General features: G+C 39.7%; 1 protein-coding gene across 5 annotated transcripts in view; it reads left to right on the top strand.

Annotated features, from left to right (window-relative positions):
• Positions 1-4,566: 4,566 nt before the first annotated feature.
• The window catches only part of LOC120544236 (prolyl 4-hydroxylase subunit alpha-2-like), a 32,288-nt gene continuing 14,710 nt past the window's right edge, over positions 4,567-22,144 (top strand). For 2 of the 5 annotated variants that reach the window (XM_039777862.1, XM_039777864.1), the window contains exons 1-5: positions 4,729-4,885; positions 11,612-11,717; positions 13,482-13,578; positions 18,214-18,365; positions 21,250-21,387. In XM_039777862.1, coding sequence (XP_039633796.1) covers positions 4,805-4,885; positions 11,612-11,717; positions 13,482-13,578; positions 18,214-18,365; positions 21,250-21,387 — 574 coding nt within the window. In that variant the 5' untranslated portion in view covers positions 4,729-4,804. The other 3 variants (XM_039777865.1, XM_039777863.1, XM_039777867.1) reach the window with 3 other exon arrangements.

A 22,144-nucleotide genomic window follows, 5' to 3' on the forward strand; every position in this document is an offset into this window, starting at 1 on the left:
GCCCCTGAGCTCAGCTGATGAGGTTTGATTAAAGCGGCTGTAACCCCAAACCTGCTCCGTGTGTGTTCGCTTTCAATCACTCGGGCTTGTGCACAAAAGGTCAGATAGTACACCAGTTTACATACACATGTACTACATTGTCTCTCCTGTGTGTGTCGTCTCTAAATCATCTCTGCAAAACAAGGGAGCATCTTTGACCTTGTGACCTTTCCGATTTACCAGCCTGAGCCAAGCACACAGGATGAAGCTTAACATTAGGACGCACTTGTAACATCTGGAAAACCTTAACATTAACTTAGTGAATGGGTGGAAGTAGATGCTTGGTTTCTGTAGTCATTTTGTCATCATGTGACACTTGAAAACGTGACAGAGCCACAATACATATTTTGTGGACTGATGTCAAATTAACAAGACAACGTCACAGACACTATACATTAAAGATGGATGACATATTCTCCAACCTTGCTTCAGGATTTGTTTAACAGATGGAGCTCAGTTTGTTAATGTTAACGATGAATCCTCGAGGCACGCTAAAGTTAGCCATGGTGTTCCACAAGGCTCAGTGCTTGGACCAATTCTATTCACCTTATATCTGTTTTCTCTAGGCAATATTATAAGGAAACACACATTAAAGTTCTCTGTTATGCAGATGATACCCAATTATACCTATCAATCAAGCCAGATGAAACCAGTCAGTTAATTAAACTTTAAGGATGCATTAAGGACATAAATTCATGGATGACCTACAATTTCCTGATGTTAAACTCAGACAAAACCAAGGTTATTGTGCTGGGCCCTAAACACCTCCGAACCTCATTATCCAACGCTATAGCTACTCTGGATGGCATTGCCTTGGCCTCCAGCATTACTGTCATCTTGGAGTTATTTTTGATCAGGATATATCCTTTAACGCCCTCTTAAAGCAAAAAAACTTTTAGGCACATCCTGTCTCAAAATGATGCTGAAAAACTAGTCCATGCATTTGTTACTTTAAGGCTGGACTATTTTAATTCCTTACTATCAGGTTGCTCAATAAGTCCCTTAATACTCTCCAGCTGATACAGAATGCTGCAGCGTGTGTGCTGACCAGAACTAAGAAAAGTACTGTACTGTATTAGCTTCTCTGCATTCGCTTCCTGTAAAATCCAGTATTGAATTTAAAATCCTTCTCCTGACCTACAAAGCTCGTCAGGCACTATCATATCTTAAAGAGCTCATAGTACCTTATTGTCCCACTAGAACACTGTGCTCCCAGAATGCAGAGTTACTTGTGGTTCCTAGAGTCTCTAAAAGTAGTATGGGAGCCAAAGCCTTTAGCTATCAGGCTCCTCTCCTGTGGAACCAGCTCCCAGTCATTTAAGAGTAAACTTAAAACTCTCCTCTTTGATAAAGCTTATAGTTAGGGAGTGAGGAGTTGCAGTGTTCACCTTGACTGGCGGGGGACGGTGTATAGCCACAGACACGGCACCCCTTCTCTTCTCTGCTTCTCTTCATAGGCGTCAGATTCATCTACCAACCCTTATAGAGCTGGCTCAGGTTTGCCTTGGACCAGCTCTTAGTTATATTGTTATAGTTTTAGACTGCCGGGGGACTTCCTTTGACACACTGAGCTCCTCTCTCCTCTCTCTTTCCATCTGTGTGCATCCATGTCCCAGAAATGCTAGGCACTGCTACACCCTGCAGTGCCCTGCTACGTCCTGCTATGCAATGCAGTAACCTGCTATGCCCTGCTACACCCTGCAGTGCCCTGCTATGCCCTGCTACACCCTGTAACACCCTGCATTGCCCTGCTATGCCATGAACTACTACAACTACTATTTCTAGTCATAGTTCCATTATCTTTATTGTAACTATAATTGGCACTGTTTATCACACCCCCAACTGGCACCGTCAGACACCGCCTACCAAGAGCCTGGGTCTGTCCGAGGTTTTTCCCTAAAAGGAAGTTTTCCTCACCACTCGGGTTTCTGCCTAAAAGGGGGTTTTAAGTCTCTTGAGATAACTCTTGTTAGGATTTGATACTATAAATAAAATTGAATTGAATTTTCTAATCTCTAATTGGTTTCTGTGAGTCAGGTTGCGTGACATGCCAGACATTCAGTTCTCTATGTTTAATTTCTTAATCGCAGTTTCACAGCCTTTTTATAAGCTCTGCTCAGGTGTGAAAATTACCCGGTGGCTTGTGTGTTATTCCTCAACCTTGACAGTATGGCAAGCAGAATAACTTTGTGTTTAGCTGAGAACAGAGACGCCCTGTTGTGTCAACAAAGCCTGATTTATGATAGGATTCATTATTTGGCTTCATTGTGGTATGTGTGGGAAATGTGGCTTTCTATAACTGCAGATATGCTACAAGCAAACCTGTTTTATCTGTATTGTATTGGATGTAATGCATTAAATGTGATAAGGTTTTTGATAGCATTCAATCTACTAGTAACCGTCACAGTGTGCATCACACATGTGCAATGGACAAAGAGTGACACCTGGTGACTAAAGCAAAAAACGCATGAAAACTGTTTGTGGGTAACTATATCTTGTTAGCCAGGGGTTTCCCAAACTTTTTGGCTTTTGACTCTCTAAAAAGCAAAGCTGAGTAAATAAAATGATCCAGTAATTAAAAAGAAAAAAAAAAGCAAAGATCAAAAGAGAGTGTGAAACATAAGTAAAGGTTTAATGCCGCAGAAATTTTTTTTTCTTTTCTTTTTCTGTTTTCAACACTGTCCAGAAAGTCTATTAAATGTAAATATGAAAACACTTTTAAAATGTCTTGATTTATGTCTGGAATCATTTCTTCAATTATCTGATCAATCAAACTGGCATTTTCTTTTCAGTCTCACGTTTGTTCCATGTAATGTATAATCCATGGGATACATATTACAATATATACATTAGTAAGAAGCAAGAACATTCAGGCTCTCTGAGAAATGAATTGTAAGAAAGTGATTGTAACTTGACATTATTGAAGGGTCAGTTTAAGTGCTAATTTATAAAGATTGGAGATCAGAGAGAGATGATGTTAATGCTTCTCTGTATAGATGCTGGTTTATCTTGTGTTGACCCACAGCGACACCTGCTGGTCAAACTCCAGGTGTGCACAATATTTTCGGCAATATAAATCTATGGATTACATTGCTAATCAGAAATCACATAAATAAACCTTATAGACCTACATTATATAATAGTAGGCATACACTACTTTTTATGTTTTTAAATCTCGAATATAAAGTATAATGTCTCACAAATGTGCACTAATATGCTTATAATGACATACTCTAATAATAGCAATCTCTCCCTGATGAAAAATTAATTTTTCTTTCAAAGAAAACAAACTAAACTGTTGTTTTCCCCAATATTATCAGCTAAAATATACTATGTTACTTGTTGTTAAAATTACATAGGCTATACATGTGTGCTCCATGTACAAAGTGTTTCATCAGATGTGCGATATGCCACATGTGTAGTAAATAGTCCTTCCAAAACAAAGGCATGTGATCTCATTACAATCCTACTATCTTTAATTACGGTGTCCTCAATCGTATTCGGTGTTAATAAATTCCTATTATGGTCCCAATTGCACATAATAGAGAAACATCAGAGACAGCTAGGGGAGACACAGACACATAACACAGAAACTTCAAGAACAGGAGATAATTGAACAGCTTTGTCCAAATGTTTTTTTTTTCTCCAGATGGTGTTCAGCACATCCAGAAAACAAGCCCAGATCCAAACTGTAAACGTGACGGATTGCATGGATTACATTACCGTAATTATCCTAAAAGATGGAATTGTAGCCTACTCACAGATTGTACTGTATATGCACAAATGCTTTCGAATGTCCTCTTACCATTCTTTTGTTTTCTGAATTCTATTTCTTCAGAATTGTGTTGCTATGGTCTTTGTCAGTCCATAAATACTTTTGGAGCCTGAATGATGATTGGCCTACCTACCTTATATACAAGTTTAAAAAGTTCCCTATATATCAGAGGGAAATATGTTTTACCTTTTACTCCACTATTTATGTGACAGCTTTATTTACTAGCTCTTTTGCAGGTGCAAAACTGCAAAACAAATCAAATAGTGTGCATTTTAATATAATGAACTGCCCAATAGTATACTAAGTAGTTCAAATTAGCCCCACCACAACCAGGTAAAACATTAAAAATAATCCAGTAATATATGTAATATAGCCTTACACTCTGAAAGGGGTAATTCTGTGTAATGAGTACTTTTACTTTTGATTCTACTTCCAATAGCTTGATGCTGTAGTCCTACTGTTGCTTAAGTAACATTTTGAATGCAGGACTTGAAATGGATTTTTACACTGTGGCATTTTTAAAGGTTGCGAGTAGCCTACTTCTTTCACCACTGGCTTGTAAAACCGTAACGGGTCTGGTATCCTGTTGTTGTGAATTCTTAATTACAGCATAGCGCAAACCTAATTGAACTTTAACCCCCTACTTTGTAAAAAAAAAGAAGCTTAGAAATCAGATTTTACGAGGCGTTCGTGAGGGCAACGCAATAGCACTCGAAGAAGAATGTCCCTGCGCGTCTAATCGCAGTATTAAGGTCAACCCCTCCAGGAGGTTCTGTACGTGGCAGGGGCTCTCTGTAGCTACCCCTCACTGTATGTACTACTCATAACCCCGGGGTGCCAAGTGAAATTGCGTCCACATACCAAAGAAGTGTGACGTTACTCTTTTAAGACCTTAGAGAATAAAGGTAAGATAACGTTAAATATTGTATCTTAGCCCTTCTTTACATCATTGGAATTGGGCTGATCGTTTAACTCGCGTGCCTACCGAACATGCTGGGATGGTTGTCAATAACTGGGTCCAACAGGTTTTTTCGTGATACCAGACACTTCAGACCTTGTGGTACCGACAAGGTAAAGTAACAACGGCTCGTTCGTTTCTTTAGGTCTGTGTTTATTCCCGACATGTTTGTTACATTGTAACGACGAGTCGTGTTACAATGTTAACAAGGAAAAGGGGAGAACGTTTTGAAACTTTGCGCGTACTTTGTGGCGGAGCATCTCGTTGTTTGTTACGCACACTTTAAAGCAGACAGCAGACACGAGGTTTTGAACGTTGGCGCAGTAAACATGAATGTCTGCACATGTAGCCTACTTCACAGGCTGCAAGGACATTCACGGACCCGAAAGAGCTCAAGTATTGGGAATTTCTAGAAACAACTGGTTGACGTCACATGGACGGCTAGCATCCAGTTGAAGATGATGAGCAGACCCGGGGTCTGAAGGCGAGATGCAGCTGGAAAAAGTCATTTTCGACAACTAGAACCCAACTACAATTCACAAAAAGTCAGGTGTAGTCTGTATTCTTTTTCCTAAAGAGTCGGTTCACTCATAGCAAAAATAAAAATTAGTATTTTTTTTTTTTATTGGAACTACTTTCTACAAAATAAATAGTCCCAATTAAAAAGGGTGTCAACAGTGAGAACTGTGTATTATCCATAGTTAATGGGGGTCTTTGGAAAGAGATGTTGCTGATGATATTGAGTACACTAAGATAAGTATGTGGATTAAAAAAAAATGCTCCAAAAGGAAAGACATTGGCTGAGAGGCCTTGTCCACCCTTGGCCGCAAAGTACCACTGTTCAAAGTCCCAGGATAAAGGGTTATATATGTTCCACGTTGATGATGCGGATGATGCCCTGTAGTGCTTTATTTATAGCCTAGTACAATGGCAAAACTTGGATGTTGCAGCCATTAGATTTGGTATAAATGGAAGGCAACAAATGGAAGGAGGCCATTCATCTGTCAGCAGTAATTGGGCTGAAAGCCAAGGTTGGAAAGGCAGGTGACATGTACATGTATGATGATGTCTTGCTAGATACAGCTGAAACAAGAGAACTGTTTTATTAAGTTATTTGAGTCTCGGTCTGATGGTCTCCCCTTTTCTAGTATGTCTGTTTTCTTTTACTTAAGTAAGCAGCATACAGTGTCCAAGTCTGGTTGTGTCTTTGTAAGTACTGAAGCAATGCTTATCTAAATGCCTGGGTGATTTATATTTATTACAACATTGGTGTCTTTGTTTATTAAACATTAGTTATATGAGCGTTCAGTGTTTTCATACCAGAAAAAGCTTTTAAAGGTGAACAGTGTTTTAGTGTACTCTTGCACATAAAAAAAATGTGTGTGTTGCTTATGTAAACTGACATATTCCATATGCTAATATGTGACTCTGTAAACCGTAAACAACACAGCATCTGGAAATAGATTACTGGTGCTGCACCATCTAGCTGCCACGTTGGGGTGTTTAGTCACATTCCGGCGCGCGGAAGAACATTATGAAATGGTTGTCCCTTTAAAGTAAAATAGATCTAGCCTGTTTTTAGTTGCAATATGGCTGCAGATGTTGTTTTTGTCAGCTCTCATTGCATCTGAAACAAATTTGCTTTAAAGTAAACCACATATGGTTAGCAGCAGTCTTGGACATGCATGAGGAAAACCTTTTAACCCTTTGCTTTATTCAGAGATTGTCTACATTCCCCTGATATTGCATTACATTACATTCATTTGGCAGATGCTTTGATGCTTTTTTCCAAATCGAAAATAGATGTCAACTAAACTATGTTGGAAATGCTCACTTCCATCGTCTCTGAGACTAAAATGCCAATGTAAGCAGCCTTTCTTTTGGCTGGCTGTGTAAAGTTGCGAAATTGCTATTTAGTGGGAGTTGTGCACTTAGTTTGACTCTGCCTAATAGAATGCATCTGGTGGTTAATACTGATACTCAGCAGAGACCAACCAACCATTCATGACAACTGTTGTCTTATCAAATTACATTACATTACATGTCATTTAGCTGACACTTTTATCCAAAGCGACTTACAATTGCTATATATGTCTGAGCAACTAGGGGTGTCTTGCTCAGGGACACGTTGGTTGATGCATCGCAGTGGGAATTGAACCCGGATCTCCCAAGGCATGTGTCATATCCACTGCGCCATCAACCCCTGATAAATAAGATCTTGAATATCACATTATCTGTAACAGATTTATGTTCATCTAAGTTAAGTATAGTCTAATTGAAGAGGCGCTATTCTTGTTCTACCCACTGTATATTGAAATGCCCGGAGCAACACCAATGACAAGCAAGTTAAATCTCCCTGAGTCTGACAGGCAAGGATTGTTTGAGCATGTTCACAGCCTGTGGATACTGTGTGTGCACATGTATGTGGCATATTATATAATATGCATCTTTCAGTAGTCTGCACGTGTGCTAGCATGCCCGTCTTTTGTCTATGCCTTTGAGTGCCAGTTCTGTTTACTGATTAACAACAGTCAGAAAAATGCCTGTTTAGCATCTACCATTTGCTGTTTATCTCAGTACACCATTTTCAGCCTACATGGTGGGGAGAGTTGGCAAGCATCTTGTCTAGCCAGCAGTTTTCCGGCATGCAACTCCCATTCTTTAGTCACATAGATGACTGCTCCCGACTAGTTTTATCAAAATACTGGAATTTGGTCTTCACTGCCAAAATGTAATGTAGTGAAGATGGGAACTGCTGTGATACCTCTGCAAGCAAATATATTCTGTAGATATGACTTTGAAAGCCAAGTAATGTTTGTAGAACACATTTCCTACAATTATTCAAGGCTTTAAAAAGTCGTAAATAGGTATTTTGCAACCATATTCAACAATGTTCCTCAGTTGTCATGACAACACTCTCTCACTCACATCAGCCCCAGTACTTTCTGCTTTTTGGCTTCGCTTTTGTTTGCATTTGTTATGAAATTATATGTTTTATACTCTTATATGTTTGAGACCTCTTGACCTATGTAATGCTTTAATGTGCTTCCCCTCAAAACGGAATAAGAGTATTTTTATAACTTCCTCAGTTGGCACTTGTGTGACCCAAGACAGCTGCTGCTCGTACCAGCCAGGTTTTTTCTCCGTGGATTTGATGTCAAGTAAGAAATGAAGCAGGAAAGAAGAACAGAACAACTACAGCTGTTGGGAGTGTTACTGTCTACTAGAAACATTTCCTCCTAAGTAACCCCTGCCCCGTTGCAGACCTTGAATCCTCCTGCCTGCTTTGCCAGAGAAAGTGTAACTGTGGTTTCTTATCTCTCCTCTGGAGCCACACCTCCTTGTAAAAACAGCAGAAGTTTGATTTCCTGCGTGTCATTACGCACCAGGATTGGCGATTGAATGAGCAAGAGCACAGTTTTTCATCCAGCAGTTTGTGTTATCTTAAATTTTGACACTTTTTGCTGACCATTGTTTTATTTTTAGGAAAGGGTCGATGGATTATTGTAGCCTGTCATCTTTATACAATACATAGAACACAGGTCTGCAGCAGAGCAAGACATGGTGCACTGTGGGTCTATATTCAAAACACAGCGCCTGGTCCTGTCCTCTCATGACCTGTCGTATCATATCCTGTCCTGTCCTCAGTGCTAGTCCCTACATTTGCCAGAAATGCCAGGCGAGGGGTAATGAATCTAACAGGCCTCTTTCCAGGAATGTGACATGGGTGTTACAGCCTGCAACAACAGGCAAGGCTGTGTTTGGACTGAGCAATGGCACAGGCTGTAGATTACAAGGAGAGAGATTTTGTCCTTTTCATTTGTAGTTTAGGTCTGTAGTAATAAGCATCACTCATCACGCATACAGGTGAAGGCTGAAAACAGTGTTTTTGCAGCCCAAATAATTAGGGCAATGCTTCTGCACTGATGTTGGTGTGTGTTTTATGGTCCAGGACCGTGCATTCACCATGTGCACCCAAGCAGTGGTGGAAGAAGTATTCTGATCTTTTACTTAAGTAAAAGTACTAATACCACACTGTAAAAATACTCTGTTACAAGTAAAAGTCCTGCATTGAAAATGTGACTTAAGTAAAAGAATGTATCACCAGGAAAATGTACTTAAAGTATTAAAAGTAAAAGTACTCAATGCATAAAAATCCTCACATTTTAGAAACTGGAAACGATCCAAACAGTTGTGTGTTTAACCGGCTAATCATTTAAGCTGCACTTGTAGGCCGTTATATTGTTGGGTAGTTTAATTTATAATAAAACCTTGTATTTTATAAACTACATGTTTTTTGTGTGCAAAAATCTTAATGTGTAAAGTAACTAGTAACTAAAGCTGTCCGATTATTGTAGTGGAGTAAAAAGTACAATATTTCTCTCTGAAATGTAGCGGAGTAGAAGTAGAAAGTGGCATGAAAAGAAAATACTCAAGTCAAGTACGAGTACCTCAAATGTGTAGTTAAGTACAGTACTTATACTTAGATTTTGCCTAATGTATTAACTTTGTCATGACTTTATTTGGCAACAGTAGAAAGTCGACTTGCATTTTGTCAAAAGGTGTCATGTAAGTGAAATGATTTCTTTTTCACCTGGAGGAGATTTCTCTTCAAGTTATCCACATAATAACTATTAAGGTGCCATGCTTCAGAACCTTTGTCTCTCTAAGCCTTTGATTAGATAGTAGTGCAGGCAGAAATGTGTGTGTGTGTGTGTGTGTGTGTGTGTGTGTGTGTGTGTGTGTGTGTGTGTGTGTGTGTGTGTGTGTGTGTGTGTGTGTGTTGTGTGTGTATGTGGTTTGTGCCTGGGCTATGTCATAGAAGTAGAAGTAGAAGTATGTGCATGTTTTACACAGACAACAGTAAACAGTCATCACTGAGAAGTGAAGTGGTAAAGCCGAATTAGACTAAATCCATGAGGAGAAAGTGGAGCAGTGTCACTTTTCACCTCAGATCGCAAACAAGCATCTCGGTGCTGGACTGTGAACAGAGACTTTCTGCTAGGCGTAGAGCTGTAACAATTCCATATTTTGCTGTACAATTAATTGTGTCAGAAATAATTGCGATCAACAACAATATAATCGTCTATTTCAGTCAAATTAAAAAAAATATTTATCTATGTATTACTTTTGCAAACACATTTTGAATGAATTCCAGGATACATCTTTTGGTTATATCATTGTTATGTGACCCAGATATTTTTTTTCTTAAATGAACATAAAACTGACAAATACCATCAGCAGTCATACCCCTTAGGACCTTAGCTAATGTAAGCAATTAATATAAGAAAATAAAAATAAAGAAACAACGATTATGTAAAAGAAATATTGATTAGACAAGTATTACATAATTGTTACAGGCCTAGCTAGGTGATACATCATTGTTTAGTTCTGCTTGTCAATTCAGCTCTGTTGTTGGCTCTACAGCAGCTGAAAGTCCACATAGCTCATGTTGCTTGCTTTGGCCCAAGATATCACTACTATATATTTTCAAATAATACTGAAGGAAATGTGGCAACTTCTGACAAGAAAACCATAATAAACCTTGAAACAATAGGCTTCACACAGCTGTTTGTACTGGAACTGTCTGCTTTCAAAAACAACAATCTAACTTAACCGTTAGTGTTGGCTTGGTATTTTACACTACCTGCCCAGCACCAAACAGCAGACAGACACAGTTAGTGACTACCTGGTTAACATAGTGGAGCACTTTAGCAGCTAAAGAGACAAATATTTCCCCCAGGAGTTTGTAGAGACCAAAAACAGAGCTAAAAGAAGAGTGAATATTGGACTTAGATTTGTCAGGTGGCCAGAAACACGACTCCAGTTAAACGATAATGTTGCCCCGTAAATACTGGATGTGTAAATAGGTAACTAACAGATTTGCTATATCAACTTAAAAAGTGACAATATGTCAGTGTTGTATTCCCACTTGTTTCCACTGCCCCATCATGTAGCCCAAAAAATATTTATTGGCAATTTATTCATTGTAGCAAAATAAATCTTAAAATTCCTGTTAAGCATGTGAAGGACATAACATGTTATACTTGATTTGATGTCACCATTTTGAAAGTGAGTTACTTGTGAGTTTCTGCAGTGCACGCTTTGGTTTATAATTCTATTACAAAGGACATTGTCTGAGCTTTATGTAATCATGGCCTTAGTCATCAACATTTTTCATTAGCCATCGGGTGGCCAATGGCCATGCTGAACAGACTAAAACATACACAAGACCTTACCTGGACTTTATATAATAGTAATTTAGTTCCTATGGTGTCTGCTTATTTTGTAGAAACAATGTTAGAACACTATTCGTTTTCCAAATTGTCCTTCCTTATTCTCTCCTAATGAGAACTGGGCATAGAGGCTATTATGTCATGATGCCTCCCAGCACGATTAGTGACTCATTTATAGGAAACATACTGGAAACTTTGAATATTGTTAGACCATCATCTAATTAAGTACGGAAACACACCATCACTGCATAAACTGTTGACTAAGGGTAATGCAAACTGCAAGGATATTTATATGTGTGGTTCAAGAATAACAAGGTCATTTTGTAATCAAAATACAGTTTGTCAGTTTTTCATGGCCAATATGAAAACAAAGCACATTGGCAATTATATGGATGGATGGAATATTAAAGAGTGGAACAGCTGGATTTTCCACAGCTTGTGTTAAATGGTGATGGAGAATCGTAGGATAACATGCAAAACTTTATCCATAGATTTATACAGACAGCAAAGGGTAAAAAAAAATGTTTTGCAGGCATTGCATGAAAATAGGCTTAGATTTTGTAAATCTAATGTGACATGATGTGATTCTGTTTGTCCTTGCAGGTTATTGAAAGAGACAGAATGAGGAAGATCCTGGCTTTCATCCTCTGGGCTCTGCTCTGCTGCTGCTGCTGCTGGAAAACACAGGCAGAGATCTTCACTTCCATAAGTAGGTTGAAAGAGCTAGGTGAACGTTTTTTCCATCAACGCGAAACTTGAGATCCCTTAGGGGTCGCTGTAATCAAGGTAGTCACATTTTGGCCTATAACTGAATGAATATAAATGGGGAATTTGCAATTGCAATTTACTGCAGACCTTGCAGCTCACGCGTTGCAGTATTTCCTGACGTTTGCCTCGATGCCGTCACGCTTCGGGTTCCACTTTCGCGGACTCCGCTGGTCGTCGGGCTACTAGTGGTCTTAAACTCCACAGGGTACCTTTAACTAGGCTTTCTAATATTCATAATCAGAAAATTAAAGATATTTTTACTGTTACAATCTGTGGTAATTCCCCTAAATAGGAACATCAGCGGAGTGCCACATATAGAAGGGAGCAGAGTTTGCGCTCAGGAATGCTTTTCTTTGCCATAAAAAAAGGTTTTAGATGGAGGAAGTGGTTAAATCAGGCCAGTTAAATCTGTTTTTTTTGAGGCAACTTTTTCCTTTGTGCAATTACCTTTCTTCATCTAATATGTGAGAAGAAGATCACTTGTTTACAGAACTTCTTTTGATACAGTATGCACTCGGGAGGAGTTAAACAGTCACTTAAATCCTCTCGATTTACTGCACTTGGCTGGTCAGTTGTGCTTATTGCACGCAGAAACAATGAAAGTGTTGTGATTATTCATCTTCCCTGGAAACCAGTGTGATTTGTATCATGGCTGAATGTTTCCATGGAATATTTTAAGATGCACACTACACCCCAACTATCCTCTCAAAGACTCATGGATGAACGCCACCCTGTAGTTTGCTGAGTAATTCTACACAATCAAAGCCCCACCGTTTGTGGCTGAGGACTCTTTTTACCTCAGTGTGAGTCTGAGCAGTGTTCTTTTATCGGTCCACCAGAAAATCACAACAGACCGAAAAGTTCTCAGTGGGATTGTTAGTAGAACCAACTCTCTCACATTACAAGACGTTTTTTGATTAAATGTTATTAAATGTTAAATGATATTAAATATTGCTTGATGGAGTTTTGAAATTAGAAATGGAGAACATTCCTCCAGGAAATACTAAATAAATACAATTAAATACATACATTTTTGACACTTTAACTTAGGAAATTAATAGGCGACACATCTTTTAAGGAAGAAAGGTGATGCTGATTTGATCTTTAAGGCTCTGACACACCAACCCGATTATCAGCCGTCGGACAGTCTGGCGAGGTCGGTGACTCGAGTCTGTTCGGTGTGTTCCGTGCCGTTGTCTGCCGGAGGAGCCATCGGCATCCATTTTGGCCGATTTGACATGTTGAATTGGCCAGTGGGCAGTCGGACTCAATGACCAATCTGATTGGTGGAGTGCTAGCACTTGACTAGCGAATCAGTGCTTCTTCCACAAGAAGAAGCCTGAGAGCTGACAACGCCAGTATCTTCTTATTACTAGCCATCCTATTTTCTTCTGTTCAGCGGGTAATGACAACAATGATCCTTCTTGACTACTATCAACACTCTCTGATGAAACAATGACTGACGACAGTGTGCGCTGTGTTTACTAGGTCTAGAGAGATGTTCTGTCATTTTCCATTTTCAATTTTTGGGCGACAATACAGATTAGTGCCGCTGCCTGTGTGTTCCGAGGCACTTTTTTGAGAGACGGGAGCCGACTGATCAGTCCGACTGCCTTTTCTGCCGACGGTCGGCCGTCTGGTTGGCGTGTCGGAGCCTTTAGAGACACCTCTCACTTATATTCAGCATCCATCTCTCTCTCTGCAGGCCAAATGACGGACCTGATCTACACAGAAAAAGAGTTGGTCCAGTCTCTGAGGGAATACATTCAAGCAGAAGAATCCAAGCTTGCTGCTGTCAAAAGGTACATTCCAACCTTGTGACTTAATAACAATCCAACTGTGTAATAAGTACTTCTACTTGTACTTTTTTTAAATTGTATTATCATTGTATGCTCTTTTATGCTTCTACATCACATTTCAGAGGGAAATATTGTACTTTTTACTGTACTACAGTTATCTTACGATACAATAACTAGTTACTTTTCATATTACGATTTCATGTAAAAAAAAATATGATAAACACAATACAATACTTTTCGTTTGTGACCCATTACAAAAAATTAGTTGTTAGCAGTTCCGCCAAAGAGACCTTTCCCTAGTAGACTTCTCAGATTGCTTAATTTAAAGCTATAGTGCACAACTATTTTATATTAATGAATGTTACATGTAAGCCATGTGAATTGATACAAAGCTAATTAAGCCTGTCAGCTCCACAAAACTCTCTCTGTATTTCTCAGTATGGCTAGGTTTACAAAATAGTGCCGTCCTTTGAGTTTTGCGCGCAGAAGCTGCATTTTATGTCACTGCTGAAAAAGGACAACAGCAGCGTTCATGTATGGAGACAAAGAGGACATACAAATTATATGATAATTACCTCTTCTGAAGAGTTTTTTAATCCTCCGTGTTAGCAACTGCGTGGAGTGCAATCACCGAAGGCTTGCATGGATGCTGCGACAGTGTTGTTGCCATTACTTACAATTCCCATTGGGGGCGACAGAAACTATGAAGGTAAATATGGTGCAAAACGTGAGAGCTTGTAGAATACAATGTGAGAACTTGCAGAACAAAAAAATTTAACTTGTATGTTAAAATGTGCACTTGTAAAATAAAAATTTGCACTTGTAAAATAAAATGTGCACTTGTAAAATAAAAATTTGCACTTGTAAAATAAAAATTTGCACTTGTAAAATTATTAACCCATTTGAAGTCACAAAAGAAAAAAAACATGAGAGCTTGTTAAAAAATCTGAACTTGTAAATTGAAATTTGCACTTGTAGAAAAATATATCACAAATGTGTAGATTGATATTTGCATGAACACAATGACAGCTGCAAACTTGTAATGCAACATTTACTCATGTACTTTTTTTTTACTCAGGTTGATTTTCCATCACAACCACAACTCAGTGATTACAACCTCTCGAATCTGTCACTGTATGCGCTCTCACCGATCACAAAGAGGCGAATCTGCGCCTCGACTTTGCAACACTTGTTGCGATACATTTGGTGCAAAACTAATTTGTACCTGTGGACTTAGGCTGTGGAGCTCTGATCCAACAGAACGGGGAAAGCAGGGTTTCTATCGCCAGATGAGGGACAACTCTGTCCGGCTTATTTAGCTATGTCGACGGAAGCCTGGTTGAATAGCAAGCTAAGCGTTAAGCTAATACCAACCAGCCTGATTCTAAATAAATACCTTTTAATTATCTTAACACTTTTTAACAGTCAAACTGAAACACTGGCGGTGAGCTCCAGGTCCTGCAGACGGACCGTCACCAGCGGGTATCGCCGAGCGGAGCAACATCGCTATTATTGCCAGAAAGCTTCGCTGCCGACCTCGACCTGCAGTCGAGCTCCAGCGGGACACAGAGAGCCCCGCACCCGGTAGCATCGGCGCATCCCCGGCCATGACCACAGCTTGCTTTGCTGATGTTGTGCCTCACTGCCAATCATTGCACCGGCAGGCAGCAACAATCTGTAGCTTTGCAGAATACATCCACCTCGCGGGCAGCAGCAATCATTTTTGCCGAATGCGTCATCTCTTAACCCTCGTTGCTGCCGGGATTTGCACCCAGGTAGCAAGGAAATGATAGTCTGATAAAACATTGATGTCTCTAAACGTTGTAAAATTATAATCATCATTGATGAACATGACAAAGGAATGTATATAGCCTACATTTTAATTAAACAGTAGCTACTTTGCCTTATAAAATCAATATTTCCCCTTATGGATGGAAGTCTTGGCAGGGATGCAGAACTGGCTTAGCGATGTTACCCGCTGATGACGGTCCGTCGCCGGCTGCAGGACCTGGAGCTCACCGCCAGTGTTTCAGTTTGACTGTTAAAGTGTTTAGATAACTAAAAGGTATTTATTTAGAAGCTGGTTAGTTAGCTAACGCTAGCTTGCTATTCCACCAACACTAGCGGTGAGCTGCTACCGGGTGCGGGGCTCTCTGTGTCCCGCTGGAGCTCCGACTGCAGGTCGAGTCGGCAGCGAAGCTTTCTGGCAATAATAGCGATGTTGCTCCGCTGGCCGATACCCGCTGGTGACGGTCCGTCTGCAGGACCTGGAGCTCACCGCCAGTGTTTCAGTTTGACTGTTAAAAAGTGTTAAGATAATAAAAAGGTATTTATTTAGAATCAGGCTGGTTGGTTAGTTAGCTAACGCTAGCTTGCTATTCAACCAGGCTTCCATGCCATCCATCCATCCATCCAGGCTTCCATGCGACATAGCTAAATAAGCCGGACAGAGTTGTCCCTCATCTGGCGATAGAAACCCTGCTTTCCCCGTTCTGTTGGATCAGAGCTCCACAGCCTAAGTCCACAGGTACAAATTAGTTTTGCACCAAATGTATCGCAACAAGTGTTGCAAAAGTCGAGGCGCAGATTCGCCTCTTTGTGATGCGAGAGAGCGCATACAGTGACAGATTCGTGAGGTTGTAATCACTGAGTTGTGGTTGTGATGGAAAATCAACCTGAGTAAAAAAAAAAGTACATGAGTAAATGTTGCATTACAAGTTTGCAGCTGTCATTGTGTTCATGCAAATATCAATCTACACATTTGTGAATATTTTTTCTACAAGTGCAAATTTCAATTTACAAGTTCAGATTTTTTTTTACAAGCTCTCATGTTTTTTTTCTTTTTGTGACTTCAAAAGTGCAAATTTTTATTTTACAAGTGCAAATTTTTATTTTACAAGTGCACATTTTTATTTTACAAGTGCAAATTTTTATTTTACAAGTGCAAATTTTTATTTTACAAGTGCAAATTTTAACATACAAGTTACATTTTTTTGTTCTGCAAGTTCTCACATTGTATTCTACAAGCTCTCACGTTTTGCACCATATTTACCTTCATAAGAAACTACGCACTATAGCTTGAAGTAACTGTTTGAAGCCCAAAGAGGTAAAAGTATAGCCTGGCTCCGCCCTCCTACGTACTTCCACTCAATTTTAATTTCCCTTCAGTACTCCGTCTGGGTTTGCGGTATATTCTTGGGTTTTCTCCGACCAAATATTTGGTGGTCCAATCAGTGAACAGAGGGAGTGGCTGAGAATGATGACGTTGAGGTCGTGACGTGCACTAGTTTGAGTTGTAGTTCCGTAATGGCAGCAGAGAAAGATGCGGTCCGTTGTGGCAACGCTGCAGAATATCCAGAAGTTTAAGCCCGAGCAAGAACAACCTTTGCTGAGTTTTGTTGGTGGCCATGATGTTGTGGCCCTCCTCCCCACGGAGTTCAGGAAAAGTTTGATTTTCCAGCTCGCTCCGTTAGTGGTGAAGGAGTTGGCTAAGGCGAACGCTAGCGATGATAAGCCGATAGTTGTCGTCGTCTCCCCTCTTGTTAGCCTGGTCCTACCAGACAATACGTAGGAGGGCGGAGCCAGGCTACCAGAGTGGCTCTGGGCAGATCCAATAGTTTTAAACTTCAACAAAGTACCCTCCTTCAAGGAAGTTAACACTTGTCAATGGAGAGAGGCCAGACTCTGTACACATGAAATGTACGAGAGTCTGGTAGGACCAGGCTAGTAAAAGTATCCATTATATCACAAAAAAGCAAAGATTAGAGAAAAGTCAGAAAAAGTCAAATGCAGCTAATAAGCTTCTTCTTTCTCAATCCATTACTTATCTACAGACCCCTCAGATTTGTCTTGTGTCCTTCAGGAGGGGCCTGACCCCACGATTGGGAACCACTGGACTAAACTACCCTACTGTGTGTAAATGTCAATTTAGACTTGGAATGAAGAACCTTTAGAATGGAGTATTTTTTTAATCCTGGAGGAACTGAGTACTTCTTCCACCACTGACCATAATAATGACTTGTTAGTGTCTCTGTGGCGTTGACGGACTGAGACTTGTGCTCCTCACTGCTGTCCATTTCAGGCTTCATTTGTGTTATGTCTTTAAACAGAGATACCATGGTAATGATCTTGAAAAATATCCCTCCTTGTGGATTAATGTGTCAAAATCATCTTAATAGCACTGACACATGTTATAAATATTAATAATATCTGTTTCATCAACCGTCAACAGCACTAAAAAGTAAAGAAAACATTTATATCTGTTCTATCAACAAAGAGATTTGTTAATATTAACAGTCCTTTAACCATGTAGTGGTTAGAACTGTGGAGGCTGTGCTCAGTGTTTTCTAGCACATATTACCCTACCGTGTTCATAATGTTTTTGTTTAATTTGTACAGTACATTGAAAACATAGTGTAACACAACTTTAGTCTTTTTTTGTCAATACATTTTCACCAGAGTTTTCCATGTGACTGAAAAAGAGCAACAGAACAGAAAAGAACATTGGCACTCGCTTTTGCAGGTTAAGTCAATATGAGATAATGTGTAGAATGAATACAATGTATTTTAAAATGTAGCTGTATTGGAGCTTTTAGAGAAGTAACACTTTGTCTGTCTGTCTGTCTGTCTCTCTCTTAGCTGGGCCAACAAACTTGATGCTCTGACCAAAGTGTCCACCTCTGACCCAGAGGGCTACCTGGCCCACCCAGTAAACGCCTACAAACTGATGAAGAGACTCAACACGGAGTGGACTGAACTGGAGACTCTGGTGCTTCAGAATCCCTCTGATGGTAAGGAAGGAAGATGGAAGAAAGGAAGGGAGGAGGAGTTGAGCTGGGCAAGTGTGGTGTGACTGTGGAGCATTGATGTTCTCTGTGCGATTGGTTATAAATACCATTCCATCTGGAGTCTGTTTTTTGGCCACACATAACTATGGGCCTGTTGCCTGACCACGAGTATACAGACATTCACTGCGATAACAAGCTGTTGTGCTGTGTGTGACAGCTCAGACCAAAACGTACCAAGAAAGTTATATTATTTGCATCCAGACAAGTTCCTGTTTCTCCTTTTTGTCTGCAATAACTAGTGATACATCTGGAAATGACTGTAGATTTTCTTTAAGTAAAAACTATTTTAAACAGATCAGAAATGTCTTTTATGCTGCCTTGGCCAAATCTGCATTTGTTCATTCCTGCCTTTTACATTGACATTATAGGCATTGCGTTCATACACGTATCTCTACCTGGAGGGCAGCATTTACCACTTTTCTATGGGGCTTCTCTCAGCACTTGCAGAGAGCAAGCAGCAAATATAAAATCAAGAGCGGATGTGAGCAGAGTGATTACAGCTTGGACTGCAGTGTGGAAATTTCTGCTTAACTGCTCTGGTCAACTACTCTGCTCCTCCAATGAACAGAGAGAGAGAGAGAGAGAGAGCAGAGACTGTCATGTTTTGCTATGTACAGCTGTTCCTCATCTCTGCGTATTTTGGCCATGTTCTCCCTTTGTGTGGGTGTGTGTCTGGACCTGAAAGTCTGTGCGTGTGTGAGGCAGATAGCAGGAGCATGAATTGTGTGTCATACTTGTGAATCTGTATATGTGGCCATTAGTCAGTAAGAGATAGAAGACATACAGTATTTTGATTTAGTTTTTAATGTTTGTACTTTTATTCTTTATGCTTTGGCAACACAGATGTATTCACATGCAATGCCAATAAAGCATGTTAAAAGAAATATTGACACTGAAAAAGAAAGAAATACCATAGATGATATACAGTATAGGCTCACAAATTTAGATTAGGGATGCACCGAATCCAGATGTTTGGGTTTCGGCCGAATACCGAATCCACTGGTTAAGATTCTGCCAAATCTGAAAACAAATACCGAATCCTGAAACACAGTAAACACATTAATGAAGTTAACAACATCCACAGCCTTTAAAATAAAACAACTTAATGTTGAATTCACACGCTCTTTTCACATTTTTCAATACATAGTACTTGTTAATAGTCGTCATTAGCCCCACACAAGACAGTGAAGACACTAAACTAAATTTGGTTGACTGGTATAGGCAGTATGCGAAGGATAATATTAGAGCTGCAACGATTAATCGAGAAAATAATCAACAGATTAATCGACTATGAAAATAATTGTTAGTTGCAGCCCTAGATAATATTGGGGAATCTGAGTGAAGACAGAGGCTCTGATTGACAGAAAGTATTTACAGAAAGTCAGGAATGTTTGAACTGACTGTGGATTATAAGCCTGAATACATCAAAGACATTGGCAATAGCCACTGTTACTTTTGTTTTCATTACTAACTTTTGCTGCTAACACATTGACTACGTTTACAAGCTGTCAATTTTCGGGTTATGGTCGGGTTAAGGGCACTATTCGGGTTTCTGAAACATTCGGAATAACCCGTTTACATGCGTGAGCAGAGAGAGTTACTCCTGTATACATGGCATTTGTAATCAATTGGCAATATCCCGACGTAAACGGCGACGCACGGATAGCGTCTGGACGTAGCCTACGGACAACCTTAAGACGCAATAACTTTTCGGTCCCCTTCTTATAAATCTCACTATCTCGGTACTTTCTGCCTTCAACAAAAGACATTATATTCATGGTTTTCACCACACTAATAAAGAAATTGGTTTCCTCCTCGCTCCCAAAAGTGTGGTGCTGTCGCGGTCTGCGCCATGTTTACCTCTACTTCTTGTTTACTTCCGGTATACTGCGCGCAGGTTTTCTGCATTGACATATATATAACTATATTATTATAGTATATAATTATTATTATAACTATGTTTTCTGGCGCATACAAGAAGTTCCTCTACTCAAAAGACCAAGATTCCTTGCGAATAGAACATGCGCAGAACACAAATCAATGTTCCTTTTGATTGGGATATGCCGATACGCGTTTACAAAATTTCGGGTTAGAAAAGGGGTAATCCAGGTAGCATATTCGGGTTTATAAAAACCGGAATATGAGCATATTCGGGTTTTTGCCGGTGTTTACATGGCCGTGCGCGACCGGGTTATTGCTAATATTCCGGTTTTGAATGGGTTATTGGCTGCTTGTAAATGTAGTCATTGAGACAGAAAGAGAGAGAGAGGGAGAGGAGGAAAAGAAAGATAAAAAAAACGCAAAAGCCGTTCAGAAGAAGGGGGTGATTTGCAGTTTTATTGTAAATCAATACTATTTATGTTTCACTTTTGACGTAAAAGGAAAATTAACTCAATTGACAGCTAACGGTTTTAAATAAAATCCGTCAAAGGAGTTTAATGTTGGTGTGCATGGTCGCACATCATGTTTCCATTAAGAACAATCACGCCTTCCAAGACCCTTTTGGGTGCGTGCATTATATTTAAACGTGTCTTTGGGTGCTTAACTCAAGATTGAACTGGCTGTGCATGTAATCACTGTTTTTTTGTATCAGTGGGTGATATAAAGTAGCAAAACTGACTTTTGATGATTTAAAAAGTATGAACATTTGAGTGTTTTGTATTTAGGGCCAATAGTTTACTATACTGTAAATAGTTTTAGCTTTACGTTGCTAAGGTATTGCAAAGTAGATCATTAACATTATGGGTGTCATCCTTGGATTCATTTGTTCATTAATTGACTTCCATCCTGACCTTCCCAACATAACTATTTCTTACTTTCTTTCCAGGATTCATTTCCAACATGTCCGTACACAGACAGTACTTCCCAGATGCAGAGGATGAGACGGGTGCAGCCAAGGCATTGATGCGTCTTCAGGACACGTACCAACTGGATTCCGAGGCCTTCTCCAAAGGAAAGCTGCCAGGTAAACAAGGAGTAAACATGAATATATTAAAGTGCTCATATTGGGCTATTTGGCTTTTTTTCCCCTTTCCTTTATTGTGCACATTATAGTTTTACAAAGTAAAAAAGACCAAAGTCCATCCCAAAGGGACTTACCATGTCCAACAGAAAACACTGTTCACTAACTGCTCCAAACAGCTCTATTGTAGTCCAGCCTTTACTTCAGTGACAAACGTGCGTCACTTTGTAACACGTTATAATGCTCGCCTAGCTGCTAGTGTGGCACGCCCTCATACTCTGCTTCTGACTAGCTAGCAGTGCTTACCTAGGTACTGCGCATCTGCGACTCCCAACAAAGATTGAACAGAAGCGCGATGCCTCACTCTGTAGCTCAAACCGAGAGCTCAACACACAGGGTGAATAAAACTATTCTGGTACAACCTCTAAATACAATTATGACCCTGAAAATGAGCATAATATGAGCATTTTAAGAGGGGTAGAGTATTATGTACCTTTTTACGAAAGAAAGAGAGGAAGGCAAAATGTACCCACCCAAAAGTTTGTGTGTGTTTATACTACTGTCTTTGTGAAAAGCAGTGTGAATTTTGGACCTACTGACAAGGTAAGTTTTTGTGAAATTAGGTCATGTTGACCAGCCCTCACTTCTTTAAGGGTTAGGGCTTTAGGTAAAGTTACTGTTAGTTAAAGGTGGGGTTTTGTTAAGTGTAAGGTTATTTTATCATTAATACATTGGTTCTGGGTCATGATTGGGTAAGGAA

Source organism: Perca fluviatilis, chromosome 16, assembly GCF_010015445.1.
Source record: "Perca fluviatilis chromosome 16, GENO_Pfluv_1.0, whole genome shotgun sequence".
Classification (NCBI taxonomy): Eukaryota; Metazoa; Chordata; class Actinopteri; order Perciformes; family Percidae; genus Perca; species Perca fluviatilis.